Here is a 15,993-nt window from a genome sequence, read left to right as displayed (position 1 = left end):
ATATATGATTGCTAGGTGTGTGTAACATATTGGATAGTACAACAATAGCCTCTCTTGAATGAATAAATACAGCAGAATCACAAAAATGATTCAATTTTATTTAATTATTCAAGCAATACACTGCTTTGGACCGAGTCAAAACTTAAACAACAACGCATGAATAGACAATAAAGTAATTATTGTTGCATAAATATTTGATAAATGTGATTTATTTCTTAGTTCATCAGCATCTAAAATCGGTATTTAATCCACAGGAAAAGTTTCTCATTCGTTGCGCGATCAATTGATATGATACATTCATTAGTTGGAGAAATCAAAGTGGAAGTGCCATGCCATAGCGACGATAACTTATAAAACGATAATGCCTCCATTCAGGATAAACCGTAAGCGATTTACAGTGAATCTCTTACAACTAACAGTTGTATAGTCCTTTTCCCGGTTATCCCACAATGCATTGCTGTGGCTGTATCTAACATCGTGCTCAAGCTCAAAACAACAAAAGCAAACTGACTTTGTGTTGTGCAACGGTTTGTTACACAATAATTACACAAATTTGCAATGTCGAAAAACGACTTGTGCATTTTTATCCACAAAAAAGTAGGTCAGGGTGTAACCTACCTAGCCTACCGATGGCTAAAACGTTTTATGAGTAACTTACGCTTTGTTATACCGTAGCGCGCGCTGCATCATGGAACCGGGAAAAGAACTATTTGGCCAAAACGTCCTTCGCACAATGCGTCGCTTTCTTCATCTACACATGATTCAAACAATTGATAGTAACGTAGCTGTTACGGCATAGGTCAGAACATCAACAATCTTATATGAGCTGACGATAACCATCGTCCTTTATAAAAACAACACATAAATAAACCTCTAGATTTACATTTCTTTATATAAAATAAACCAATATGAATTGTTTGAGATAATAAGCACTGGATAAGGTCGTTGACGTCATCCACGAATACCCTTTACACGGTATGACGTCATAGATATTTGCACAGTCAAAATTATGTGCACAATTAAAAACAATATGTTGATATAACTGTCCTAAAAACATCATTTTGGTTAACCATGTCGATATTATGTTCGCTGAGGTCTTGCTATCAACCTCAATAACTCAAGGTAAAACGAAATACTGGGTCAATGTAACTGTAAGACTTTAATATTGTACCATGTTTTACGGCACAAAATTTCATGTGTCGGAAATGAATTTGCTGAAAAGAGAGCAAATATGATACTACTGTTGACTTAGATCCTCGTTACGATGAAAGATTGAATGAAATGCCTCTTGTGACTCTCACGTTTAAACGGATATGTCAATAAAGTCTAATAGCTCATATTAGATATGAATAAATATTAAGCAATAACCCCAACCTCAGGCCGGTAAACATGAGATTTTGCACTCGCTTTGGTGACCAGTGCTATATGGAGTGAATTTTACCCAAATCGAGTGTATGTCTCTCTCCCCCCTTCAAATGGGGTTTTTGCTGTTACATTGTGTTTGTGGCGTTAAAATTGGTAGGAAAAGGGCGGAGAAGGCAGAATTATATTTTGTGCAATTGTCGTCAAACAGAAATTCAGCGTCAGGGATCGATTATTGTTGATTCGAAGGATACATAGCATGCACCTTCGGCTATTACAGAGGAATGCTCACTGTCTCTGCTTCATAAGCGTCTGTGCTAGTTGAGGGTGCGCTTTACCAAGGCTGGCGAGACTTCTTGTTCAATCGTAACTGACACGCTCATATAATATACCAATGAATAACAAGCCTCCGGCGACTTTTACATCTATAGGCGTGCAAATTATAATAACTGCACTGGGGATAATCAATCAGTGTCCTTTACACGTTAAACAGAAGCGACTTTGAATGACAGTGTTTGACAGTGGTTGGCATAAATCTACAGTTACTTTGGGTCAACTAATGGTTGCCATTTTGTCCTCAAATCTTTGAACAAAAATTACTGCTTAGTTAGATCTTCACTTCTGAAAAAAGCCTGGATATCGTGCTTTGGTGGATTGTACTAGTATGATACTATAGTTACATATTATGTTCGATGTAGTTTACATCCTTTTTCAAAAAAATTATTGCCGGTCAATACTATGCCAATAATTGCAATATCATGACAATCAGCGGTGTTAAGCGAACTTAGCCAAGGAGAATGGATCTACTCAGCGAACTTAGCCAAGGAGAATGGATCTACTCGTTACGTATCGTTGAGATTTTGGCAGACACTGTAGCATCGACGTAATGTCAGGAATCATATGCATAACTTAGCTACAAGTTTCATACTGACTGCTATACCCATCTATATCATTAAACATTTTTTTCCATTGTGATAAAGAACTCCTTTTCATTACGAAACGGTCAACATTATGTTATACAAGTACGCTTTAAAGAAAGCCTTTCACACATGGATGATAATTGTGATAGGTCCCTGAGGACTTTGGACGGAAATACCCGTACCACACGCCCAGACTTTATATGACTGGTTTAACGCAGCGCGTTTCGTGTGCACTACAGTCTCTTCAGCGATATGATTTAAGTCACACATCCACCGGTGCAGGTCTTCCTGCCGTGAAGCGTACGATGTGTTCACTTGTTTGTCTATTTCTTGGTCTGTTTGAATACATCACCGCCATCAGAACCAATCCTATCAAGAGAATTCCACTAAACACTGCTAATGCAAAAACCAATATTAAAGTAGAGGACACTCCCGTTTCGGCAACGTTATTGTTTCGTCTCATAACGCCCTCATAAGGATTTACTGTCGAGACAGATAGGAAACCATCGGAAGTAGAAGTCTTTCCGTCTGTAAATCGCTTCTTGCTCGGTTTCGTGGTCTCGATGAAGCCTTGTTAAAAAAAATAAAAACAAACTATGCACAATTTAAAGGGCAGTAATATACTTCACTACTCATACTTTCTGAGGCAGCTTTTATCAAAGTTTGTCGGTGATTTTCTCATGAGACGTATACCAAAGAAATAGAAGTATGAATAGGCCAGCATGCAGATTGTGGCTTCGTCATCATCATCACCATATCCCAATTATTACATTATGCTTCTTTTTTCAGTTCTCCTTCATCATTAGATTGAAGTTAAGAGCATCTTACACAACTGATACAACAATGAAATCTACTAACGTCTGTGTGTTGATACTGTAGGGATAATGGCACCTTCTAAGCTCTCAGAAACTAAAGTGGGGCGGGTTGGGACATGTTCTTCCTTGGGCACGCATCGGATTTCATTGGTTGTGGCTAACGAGAGAAAATAGAAAGATAATTGGTCAGATAAGCACCCACAAAACTGCGCATAAAAAGACAAATGCGAAGAGTAGGCTTTGCAATAAACTCTGTTGATATAGCGAAGCTGAAGGCCAGGATAGGTAATCTAATTAAAGCTGCAAGCATCGCAATCTAGGCCAAAGCATGACTGAACTGTGCAACAAAAGAAAAATTTAGTCAGATTTGTAAGCAGAGAAAGTCTTGTATGTCCAAACTGCTCTGTATGAAAGTAGAACAATTTGTTTAACCCTTTTAGGCTCAAATTAGGTGTGCGCATAATTAATGAGGTTTTAGAGTGGTTAGCTTGAATTGCTGACCCATATCTTATCATACCATACCCGTATCTGTTGCATTGCAGAGATACAGGAAAGTAGGTCAAAGGTCGTTCAAGCATTTTGAGGAAATATTTTATCTGCATAAAGGTCAATATAAGTATCCAAACTTATAGCTCTTGCTGTTGCTGACATACGTGACAGTAGATCAAATTTCATCCACGGATCATCCCTAATATTGAAGATATGAAAATCATTTATCTGGTATTGGAAGTCATCAAACAAAATTAAAATTCAAGCCCTTATTGCTATTGAGCTACTTGAAAGAAGGTCAAAGGTCATACGTCATCCTACAAGTTTTTCGCAATATTTCATTTTCGTAATTTCGAGTTAAGATACAAAAAAAAGATGTCTAGCCTTGCAGTTACTAAAATACATCAAAATTAGATCAAAGGTCAACTGAGGTCATCCACAACTTTTAGAAAAAGCATTCTGTTACTGATCATAATCCTAAAATTAAAACTCTAGCCCTTATGAGATAGTGAAATATAGTCACTTTGGAACGGTCTTTTTGAAACAGTTGCGACGTTTCGATCCGACTACAACGGAGCTTGATCACGCAATGATGTTAATTATTCAGCGTTAATATGTCTCTGTAACTGGCGGAATAATATGTCCGTAAATTGATGGTAATTGGTATCCTTGGTCTCTATTCATGATTGGCCTCCGTTGTTTTATGTAGATGGCTTCTTTTACTTTACGTTTCAACCAGTCCTGTTCCCTGGCTAGGACCTTGGTATTATGCCAGGAAACGCTATGACCAGTGGCTTTGCAGTGCTCCCCAATTCCAGTAGTCTTTTCCCTGTTGGTGTGTTCTTTAAAACGGACACACAATGGACGTTTTGACTCTCCAATGTATGTGTGACTACTGTCCTGGTCACAGGTGATGTGGTATATTGTACCACATAGTTTTTCCTTCGGTGTTTTGTCTTTGGGATGCACCAGGATACTGCGCATGGTATTGCTAGGTTGGTGGTACAAGTTAACGCCATATGACTGGAATACCCTGAACAGATGTTCCGATAACCCACTTAGGTATGGTAGGCCAACTGAGATGCGGGTAGCTGGATTGCCATCACGGTTTATATTTGAATTCTTAGCTGGAGTTCTGTTCTTATTAGTAGGTATGTCAAGTGCCCACTCCTCGTAACCATTGGCTCTCAGAGCGTCATGGATATGTTGCAGTTCAGCTCTTTTATCGTCAGATGTAGTGACGTACTGGAGTGCGCGGTTGGTCAGCGTGCGGACCACAGATCTCTTGTGGATCAGGGGATGATGGGACTGAAAGTTCAAATATTGGTCGGTGTGGGTTGGTTTTCTGTATATCGTAATTTTGGTGGAAGTGTCATCATTTACATTAATACAGAGGTCGAGGAAAGGAAGTTTGTGGTCTGATTCCGGCTCTATGGTGAATTGAATATGTGGATCTATGCTGTTTATATGTTGTGTCAGTGAGTCTACAGCTGTTTCTTCTGTGTTCACAAATGTGTTGTTACAGATACATATTAACGCTGAATAATTAACATCATTGCGTGATCAAGCTCCGTTGTAGTCGGATCGAAACGTCGCAACTGTTTCAAAAAGACCGTTCCAAAGTGACTATATTTCACTATCTCCTTTGATTCTTGGAACCATGAACAATATATTTTCCATTCTAGCCCTTCTAGTTACTGAAATATGTGAGATTATTTTAATCGTCATCCAAGGTCAAAAAGTTGGGAAATGATTTCTTTGGACACTTTTCACTATTCATAAGAAACTAAACTTCTAGCCCTCTATTCTGCTTGGATGTAAGACATTAGGTCAAAAGTCACGGAAATGTTTGGAGAATAATGTGGTTATTCTGACTGATATATTGCCAAATAATTAAGGAAATATTCATCATTTTAACATTGCATATTACATGTGAGTGGATTTTAATGAAGTTTTTCAAAGGTGAATGATATCAATCAAAGTAAGTTATTGACGACAATGGTGTTTCATACAACAAAAGAGGATGAGTGCAATTTTCCTAAATATTGAAGGAAGGTCTGAAAAATAATCCCATGTACCGAGATGGAATGTCTCACATTCTTTGGGGGAATTCTGTCTCAGGTCGCGTGCAGGTTGTTTGAGGAAGAAAATCACCAAATCATGTGAAACATTCCATATCAGTCCATTGGTTTGTGGAATTCTATTAGTCTCATACTCTTCATCATCATACAAAATCGAAAACTCTAACCCTCATAGGTGCTGAGATGCATACAAATAAGGCAAAGGTCATTCAAGGTCATCTCAAAACCTTGAAACGTCTTTGTTGCATACTTGTCAATATTATCTCTGGTATATCTAGTTACGTGGCGTAATATAAAAGATCATCCAAGGTCTTCTAAAATTTTAAAGAAAAACATTCTGACTCATACTAATTAACATTTTATAAAAACAAACGTCTAGTCCTTGCAATTACTGCGCTTTGTGAAAATAAACCAGAAGCAATCCAAGTTCGTCCTAAAATATCAAAAAAAACAAACTATAGAGCCGAACTCTTCAATATTGTCTGCAATGACATGTGTTTTCTTCTGGTCAAAAAGATTGAAATTTTATTTCCTTTTTATTGGATTTTGTTCGTAAATGACAATATAGCTGCAAACGCCCGACCGACGTGAACGTCTTAAGGTCCATTGGTTTAGAAAAAACTGCTTTACATTGATTGAAGTTTTTCAAAATTAATATTTTTATTCAATATGCTGGCCAAGGTCACCTGACGGCATTTCCTTTTATTTGCAAATTCTAATAATTTAGTAGGAAGGATTCAAAACAGGAAAATGATAGTTTCTTAGACTTCTGAGCGACAAGGAATTTACGATTGCAACGAATACGTGCAAATGTCAAGTTGGCTTGAGTCCATAATTATAATTACTGGCACGGGGACTCGTCTCTGGTCATAAAACTTACCCTGACTTGAACGACTCCCTTCCTTAACGTTCAGAACCGTCTCTGTTTTACACTGCTTCTTGAGTACTTTCGGTGTTGTTGTCTGTTTGTCGTTGACCTGATCTGTCCTGTGTTCTTTCTGTTCTTCGTTGACCCGGACTTCAGTCCGGAAAGTGCCAGAGTAATTTCTCCTACAATCTTCCTGCTTGAAAGTGAGACTTAGTGCACTGCAACCTACCTCCTTGATTATCACAAGCGAACGTCCCTGCCTAAGGGTCTCAGCTTCACCATACGATTGAAGAACCATTCTCTCACTGCTCGGTCCATCATGTCCCAATTGATAGACATCGATTTCCAGTGTCCAATTCCATTGGAAGGGACTTGAAAGGTCTACCATGTATTTCATTCCTATGGTACCTCCTTCGTCCACACTCACATTCTTTGAATTCTGTATAATTTTACAATACTTCTCGTCCGCTTGACCATCCGCGATTGACAGTAATACTGAAACGAAATAGAAATGAGACCTACAGTACTGTACCCCAAAGTGAGATCAATTTCACTTAAGAACGCTTCTTTACTAATATCATGACACAGCGTTTGCATTACAGTCAAGAATTGCCGTGATACATACGTTACACCTTAAAGGAGCCGTCATTGTTTACGACCTAGGGGTCGGAGCAATGTGAGGCGGGTTACTCAATTGTTGGTGCAAAATAATTTGAAACACCTCTCAGATCGCACAATTGCAATTTCTAAAAAAAATGTGTATGCGAGTGGGGACACCCTCTCTCAACTGTTGTGAATTCATCATTTATTATTAGAGAAATATGTATTTTAATTCACTGCAGGCTTTTCATTGGAAGCTGGCAGATGGAGAAATGACTCAAGAAGGTAACGGATTATCCATTCCTGCATATTCTTTGGTCTTCAATTTCTGGCAAACAGAGAACTGTTTTTACAAATTGTATTGTCATCTTTTGGTTGTTGAACATTGTGACTCAAACACTGATCATGCAAAATGTCATAAAAATAGTGTGTTCAATGTCATTTTTTAACAATGTATGTATGTATGTATGTATATATGTATGTGTGTATGTATGTATGTATGTATGTATGTATGTATGTATGTATGTATGTATGTATGTATGTATGTATGCACATGGTATGTTCTCAACGACGAAAACTCTTAAATCTCTTGTTGTGGGAAAGTACATTTTAATTTCAAGAAAATTTAAGAGTCAAAAACATGCATGTCTCTTCTTCAGCCCAGAATGCTCATTCATGGGCCCTACGTCAACTTTGTATGCTAGGGCATGAGTGGTTTTCACTGTAATTTTGAAATCCCCTATGACGTCATGTTACTAATCATAGTATCGGCAAATGCCCTATGTTGGTTGCCATGAAATATAGAAAATTAGCATAATAATTGACATGAGTTAAAAGCAGCCTGTCGGATCTAGAATTTGTCTGTCTTCTGTAGCGAGTCGATGCGGAAGTTGACTCACTTCGTTGAAAAAGTGGAAAAAACCTAGCGACGACAGCGACGAATAGTACCATAGAGTCGCCGGCAAACGTAATCCATAGCTAAGTACGATGAGTTACGGTACAAACATTTGAAAAATTACCATTTTATCATCTAGAATTGTCACTTACCGAAGACAAAGGTGACAAACTGACCATCGACAAGTTGAAAATGTGGCATAATGTCCAAGAGGGCTTTGTTTGTATCGTATGCTTTCAGTTCTTGTGAAAGGGTAAGTCCAGTTGCTGGTTAAGTATGTCAAACGCTTACAATGTTAATGCATTGTTTGGCGCCACCACACGGAACCTTCGCATGCAAAGCGTATTTCATCGAGATCTTTACTTGTCTAGAAAATATTCACAGTAAAGTTAAGGTGGCGCGTTGCACTTACCATATGATTACAAAGTAACGTTTCTTATCAATTCATCATAGATAAAATAAAAAAAACCTCATATAAAATACATTCAATAAGCCGGGAATCATAAGTTTTGTATGGTGGCAAAAGTCTGCTCAAAGAATGAAATGGTTACATATTGCAGGTTGTAGAAAAAACGACAATTTTGTTTTGCACTATGTATATATCATGAGGCAAAGGATGAAAGACTGACCGGAAGTCGGATTATCTGGATTCCCTTGCAAACACATACACATCTTTTTCACCAAATTTACGATTGCTGGTATTACTTAATGGTGAATCCAAATAACTTTTAATCTTCGGTTAACAAATTAATATAAATTGAATGATTGTTTGATAAAAATAGATTCTGTATAATGCGCAACGCCATCTTAACGAGTAACTTTTTTAGAAAAAAAAGCATTTTATTACTGCGTGTGTATCACACACAAGTCAATGTTCGAAAAGACAGCAGCAGTTTTTTCAACACATAATCATTAATGAAGAATACTTTTGATTACGGAAAGTTATAAATAAATAGAAAAAATAATCAAGGTGCTTGTTATTGATGACGATTTGTCATCTTCTGTGTACACGTGATTGAAATGAGACGTACTGGAGTTTGAGCGAAAAAATTACTGTGAAATAAGCAAGTCGGTTTATTCGCCCAACTCAATCGCAAACATTATTTGGAAAACCGAATTGAGGAGCCTCGTTGGCAGAAAATTCTCCCACTCAGACGATTATTTGCAAGAAGACAGGGATGGAAAACAGTGGAACGACCGTGGCAGAATCACATCAGATGTTAAAATTAGGAAAGCACCAAAGGAAGAAGTGAAGATTTTACTAGGGAAAATGAGTATGCTTTATTCTGCATTAAGTCTTTGTTATTTACAATAAAACAAAGTTTTTATACCCATGAACGTCTCCTCTGTGATGTAATCCTTATAATAAACGTTTATCCCTTGTCATGGCAGAGCCTAAAACCTGGACTAAACACGTAAACTTGATCAATGGACAAGTCGCATGCTAAAAAACCACTAAATATATCATCATAACGAATATAATGCATATGCTTGGTTCTGCATGTTTAGTCTAAGATCCTTCAATCAAATTATGAATCTACAAACCGTCCATCTGTACTTGAAACACAAATTACAATCATCTGTGACTGTTCCACACACTGCAGTGGGCATAACCTACACACAAATATTTCAAGGCACGCACCAGAATTATATAATGTATTCGATATAGAGTCATGCTAACACTGATTCTCACTAGCAGAGTCTGTGCTCTGAAGTTCAGTGGATCGATGGTACATCGTTGCGTAAGACGGTTCAGAGTATTTGTAGGTCGTATAAGTAAGCGTATTCTCCAAAACTTGAGTTGAAATACGAGCCTGCCTGACTAGTGCTGTTGCCGCAAAATACATTAAACCATTGAATCAATATCAGAGCACACTGACAAGGTAGTGTTGATTAGGTATGGGCATTACTTGTTGTTAACACTATGATAACAACATGTGCACATGGCAGTTTTGTGTGTGAATGACTAACTTCAAAGCTGTTTGATGATCTGCCTAGTGCCGGTGGTTGTGGCTTTTGATGATACTTTTAAGTATATTTGTTTTTAATACCAGCTACAATTTCTTGTTCCACTCAAAAAAGCATGTTGCGATACACTGACAGTATTGAGCCTTTCAAGTCGGCATGCACATGTGTAAACTGAATTAGCATTACTTACTTGTGGTGAATTCTTGTCAGGACAAGAATTCAAATTAAGACAATGATAGTGCATTTTACACGTGTAGACCTCGTGTTCAACACGTGTCAGGGAGGAGAACAAGGATTTGCAATTTACTTACGAAACCAAAACTCTCAATAGATAAGCAACTGGCCAAATAACAGTGTTGTGATATGTCACGTGTCTTACACTAATTTCTTGCTGCGCGTCGCGGCGTTTCGCTCAAGTTCGACTGTTAAACCAATTCCGATGTAGTTTGGTTTGGCTGTGACTTAGGACGTCCATATTAAATGAAAATCCACAAAGTTTAATGATGTAGATCCACGTTACACACATTGCAACTTCATGTTTACCCAGTCCATTGCAACAGGTGTCTCACTACAACAATGACTCAATACTTGGATCCTTATGTTCTAGAAGGCGCTTTCTACTGTGAAGAAAGCGTTCGCTTGATCACTTGACTGATTTTTTACTTTCAATATTTCAAGTCACGTGCATCACGCGTACTCGCATAAGGGCGCTTACGTTCACAGCATGCATGCACAAAAACCATGACCTCCTTTTGGTTGTAGTCTGACCATACTAATTTATTGGCTTGAGACCGTTGTTAGAAAATCGTATATTTCGCAAAATGTACATATAACAGACAAAAATGAGGTTATTCAACCGGCCATACGCTGAGTAATTCTGTTTGGATATGTGCTCAAGTATACAGGTTGAGACGAATATTGTTTAATTTCACCTAAAATACTACATGAACAGTGGTTTGCGTTGAATGGTGAGCATTATGGGAACTAGACTGTCTTAATTTAGCTGTTGCCAATATTGTTAGGTGTAACTAACATCTCGCGGTGATATCAGTCGATCGCAAAGAAATCAACTCTGTGAGTGTTGGAACATAGGTTGTTTGCTATAATGAGGTCAGAAGTAGTTAAACAACTTTAAAAATATTAAACTGTTGAGTTAGGTGGTATCATCATTGAAAAAACAATAGCCGCAGATAATGATAGATCGGCTGTATATTCTCTGCCCCGACATAAGTCGCAGTAACGATTTTGAATTTGTCCCTACTCGTATGATGATGTTTTGTCTTAAAGCGCGGTGCGGACTTAATCCAAAGATCTAGCAACATATTTATATACGATTGCAATTTCAAAGGAGAACAAAAGACAGAAACACCTTATAATCTTCCTAACACCATGATTAATCTCCGAGTCGATCCCGGGCCTCTTCGACCTGGGGTTTAAGCCGTTTACGGAACCCACATTAATGGATGCACCAAATAATTTTTGGAGGAATCGGTCATGGTGCTAACATGCAATCTTTTAATGTTCCCAAATTTAAAAAAATAACGCTCTTTAGAAGTTTGTGCAGCATGCATATTCCTCTAAATATGATCCCGTTTTATACTTTACCTTCACATACATGTTAATATCCATAGCAATTTGTACCCTGCGAAATTTCTGTTTCATTTTTTCTGTCTAAGTCTAGACTTCAACTATTTACTAGGGAAACTAGGGAGAGACCTGCACATATTGTTCGGTTATTAGTTTGACATCGCAGTACTAAATCAACATACTGCAATGCCGCTTCCCTTCTTATACAAGTTCAACAATTACCAACAGCCTGTATTAGGAAGATGAAAGATATTGACGACATTCTCTCATCGGCTAACCCCCAGGAACTACTGTAACTGATCTGATTATATCAGTTGATTCTATGTACAACCGCTCACAATAATTAGATATTGTGTGGTCTGATCACGGCGTATGACCCATTTTTGGTGTTTGACGCACAATTCACTTCACTTTCAGTCGTTCATTGCGCAGTACTCTGTAGTTTAATTTCTTATGCGAAAGATGGTTTTAGAATCTTTAAAGGGCCATTATTTGTAACTGTTGACCATTTTTACCTCGGAAAATTCCATGTTGGAGGCTCATATTTGTTGCAAAATGTTGTTTTACGAAGAAACAAACATGATTAGTGATGTTATAGCCACATAAAACTGGTAATTTTGTTCAAACGTGTTGCCCTTCCGAGCTCGTTTGTTGACGTCTGGCATGCTCAGCGTGCTGGGGAGAACAAAGATAATGTTGACGCCGCGATCACGCGATATGTACAAGTTCACGTTTATTGTGGGATCAAAACAACATTGCGTCGTGGATTGCCAGACATCTGGCTACGCAACGTGCTCGGACAATGGACTACGACGAAGTAATGAATATTTATTTTGAAATTGCTGTTAATGGCTCGCGCAGGTGCAGAAGAATGCCTATGTTGCAATCCGCGTGTCAACAGAGTTTGTATTTCTGTCCGGACAAAAATTGAAATTTTCGTTGTAAAATCACATGTTATTTAGTTGTAGGGCATGTAATGTTTCCGAACAATATGCGATTCTATGCTATTCAACATGAGCCAGTGATCATTTCAATCAAAACTAACGGAAAAATCTCCAGAAGATACAGCTAATGGAACTTTAATGGTTCTCTTCCAAGATAAATGATTCATGAGCGAAGAAAAATAATCGCAATCATACCAATCCATAATCCAATAACACTAGGTCAAAATTTGTAAGACAATAGTTGTAAACATAGACACAAAACAGCACAGAACAGACAGTAAATAGACGGTACACAAACAAAGTCAAATTCATGAAAGAAAGATATATGGACCTCTGGCCAAAAGACCAAGAAGTGATGTCAGGTGTTTCAAAACATTAAAGTGATGTGATAATATAGGAAATAACATTCTCCGGGTTGTGTTTAATGTCAGTCTTCTATCTTCCATGAGTTATTACATTATTTTTTCCTGTCCAAGTGTCATGACTGGTAGTGACAGAGATGTATGGCATATGCATGGCTAAAGTCAACCGAGGAATGCGGTATCTGCCATGCTTGTGCAAACATTAGTGAACTGAGTCTCGTCTCGCGGCTGCGATGTATGAAGCTACGTGAAGAACAAAATATGGTCAGCTTGGTGTGGAGAGCATTCTAGAATTCAAGGATAGATTCGGGAAAAATGTATATTAACATGGTGATTGCACCAAGAAGAAATCAGTCCGCGCTAACGTTGATAATGCAACCAGCCAACCGACCGACTAACAAACCATAAACAGTACAAGCGAGACTACTGTCTATGAAGAAAGCAACCATTTCGCTGCATTGCAATTGGCGTCTTTAAATCATACTGTGACGTCAAAGATCTCACTCAACGTGATCTGCAAAATGAAACCTCTTATATTTTATCTCAATTTAATATATTATCTGAGTGTATTTCAGTCGTACCCTATCACCAAATCCTCACTGCTGTTATATGATGAGTGATTGATTCACTCATAGACTTGAGATTTGCAAACAATAATACCTAAACATCATTGAAATATGAACTGTTTATATTATCTCCTTTACAAAGACAAAGTTTTCTTCCGTCTTGAACTGTTGTTCTAAGTTTTCAGTTTCCAGTGTTTCTATCTTAAAGCTACTTTTTTTTTCTCGCAGGCTCCCTCTTATGTCTCGATCCGACACTCATCCTTACTTTATTGCAAAAATAACATGTCAAGGCTTCTTAATGCCTTTCTCCGGTTACGATTTACATTGCTCGCTTTTCTTGCGTCTGTTTCGTGTTCAAAACCACTTGGTTCACATTCTTCACGTCTACCATTCAGAGTTCCTCTTTTTCATTCAGTGTTTCAAGTGGTTTTCTTAATCTTTGCTTAACTGTGATAGTGACGTCCTGATCTTGAACGCTTATCTTCACCTTGTATAAATTCAGAAAGTTTTATGTTGTCAAGTGTACTGCTAATCTTATGAGAGCTTGATAAATCAGAGTTGGGCAGTCGCGTTTTCGAATGCTTTGTGTTTGAAATGTTTCAAGAATATAGTTGCCATATTCTCTGGACTTCATTGATCATGATCTACTTTCACTTTATCTCGTTTTGGTTTGTCGTTTGGTTTGATGTTTTGATAGGTTAGAGGAAAGCATCTGTAAAGTCAATATTTAGAACACTGGTCAACAGAATTCAGACAAACAAATCTTTCATTGACTTCGATTTGTAAAACAAGACAAATCGCTCCTTACGTCAGCATCACGTACTGGAAATTTATGCCACGATGTTTACAATCGAGACCGAAAGCAACTACCCTCACACGAAGACAACGAATGATCTCTGTCTTAGCAATACTACGTGTTTATTCACCAGTCGTGGTGTATTTTTTTGTCGTTTAAAGCTGAACACCAGATTTCGATCCTTTATGCTACACTTCAAAAAAACATTATCACTCACCGCTTAAAGATTTGATGAGTAAAATTATTCTCAAAAGATACTGGGCCACATGCTATTCTCACTTTCGCCATTACGTATGTATATGACATATTAAGTGGTAGGAGGCTTGGCAATATAAATTTTCCCGTACACAAAAGCTGCGTTGTTGGTTGATTGTGTTACCAGATTGGCGAGACTGTAGGACTCAAAATTTCATCAAGTACCGTGGCCGAAAACGACACAAACCCTCTTCAGTTTGTAATTGCGTCGTTCTGTTTGAGCTGCGTCGTTCTGTTTGACCACAGTCCCTCCTTTGATGGAGGGACTGTGGTTTGACTCTGCACTCTTCAGTTTGTAATTGCGTCGTTCTGTTTTGAACTGCACTCTTCAGTTTGTAATTGCGTCGTTCTGTTTGAGCTGCGTCGTTCTGTTTTGAACTGTACTCTTCAGTTTGTAATTGCGTCGTTCTGTTTGAGCTGCGTCGTTCTGTTTTAATCTGCATTCTTCAGTTTGTAATTTCGTCGTTCTGTTTGAGCTGCGCCGTTCTGTTTGACTCCGCGCTCTTCAGTTTGTTTTGAGCATAACACGGAAGTACTGGAGCAAATATTTTGCAACAAACATTGAACGGTCCTTTAGAGAATACCATAGCAACGTGGCATCGTGCGCGTGGAGTCATAGTTAGTAGAGGGAGAGCAACTCCACACATCGTTCATATAGGCCTATTGGTTGTTTGCTTTTATTCATTAGTGTGTATTTTTTGTTTCACTATCTTGTGTACAGAACTAAATTGATACGGCGAGACATAGCCCTGCGTACAGGTCTGTGCGTTCCCGGCGTTATACGGCCTCCACCACAGGAGGCCGCATAACGCCGGGAACACACAGACCTGTTCGCAGGGCTAGGCGAGACACAGCTGTATCAGGAATGTCAGTGCAGTCTGCACTACAGAGTCACAGAGTAGAGAGATGGCGTACAACACAACTACCTTTTAACGCTATATTTTGAAAGTTTGCCAGACTTTCTTCATCAGTCGCCTAAAGTTCAGGTTCAGTGGATAAAATGCGTGGTATTATGGCATATTGTACATATTTCTATATTGTCCCACGGGAAGTTTGTTCTTTCATTCTGGAAGCTAGGACGTCTAATTTTGTTCCATTGTGTTCATGGTGGTGTTCGTATTGTATTCAATACTAGATTGAGAGAGATATACATGTGGTCGTCAACATTATATTAATGTGTGTATAGACTATCTCTCTTACTAACTAACCATAGTGCTTCACTCTTTTCCTTGTTCATCTTCTGGCCGGGGATGTTGCCGAATGAGTCAACCATTCTAAGAAATTCTTTGACAGATTTCACATCTGATAACATTCCAGTGGTGTCATCTGCATACTGTGCAATTTTGTCCGATTTGAATCCCCGCAATTCTTTTGTTGTGACGAATGGCGATGGACTAATTTTCTAAATCAACTAAAAACAAATAAGTTGAAAGAGGATTACCTTGTCTTGAACCTCTGCTAACTTAAAAGTAATCAGACGTGAAA

The 15,993-nt window shown here is 38.2% G+C and overlaps 1 protein-coding gene across 1 annotated transcript; it reads right to left on the bottom strand.

Annotated features, from left to right (window-relative positions):
* Positions 1-78: 78 nt before the first annotated feature.
* Positions 79-15,781, bottom strand: LOC139126401 (uncharacterized). Its single transcript, XM_070692465.1, has 4 exons — positions 15,709-15,781; positions 6,548-7,030; positions 3,141-3,254; positions 79-2,852 (listed from the first exon to the last, which is right to left on the bottom strand). The coding sequence occupies exons 1-4, from the start codon at positions 15,779-15,781 to the stop codon at positions 2,545-2,547; spliced, it is 978 nt and encodes a 325-aa protein (XP_070548566.1). The 3' UTR covers positions 79-2,544.
* Between the last annotated feature and the right edge of the window lie 212 nt (positions 15,782-15,993).

Source organism: Ptychodera flava, assembly GCF_041260155.1.
Source record: "Ptychodera flava strain L36383 chromosome 3 unlocalized genomic scaffold, AS_Pfla_20210202 Scaffold_27__1_contigs__length_13241970_pilon, whole genome shotgun sequence".
NCBI lineage: Eukaryota > Metazoa > Hemichordata > Enteropneusta > Ptychoderidae > Ptychodera > Ptychodera flava.
The sequence above is the reverse complement of the archived record's forward strand: the minus strand, read 5'-3'. Positions and strand labels throughout refer to the sequence as shown.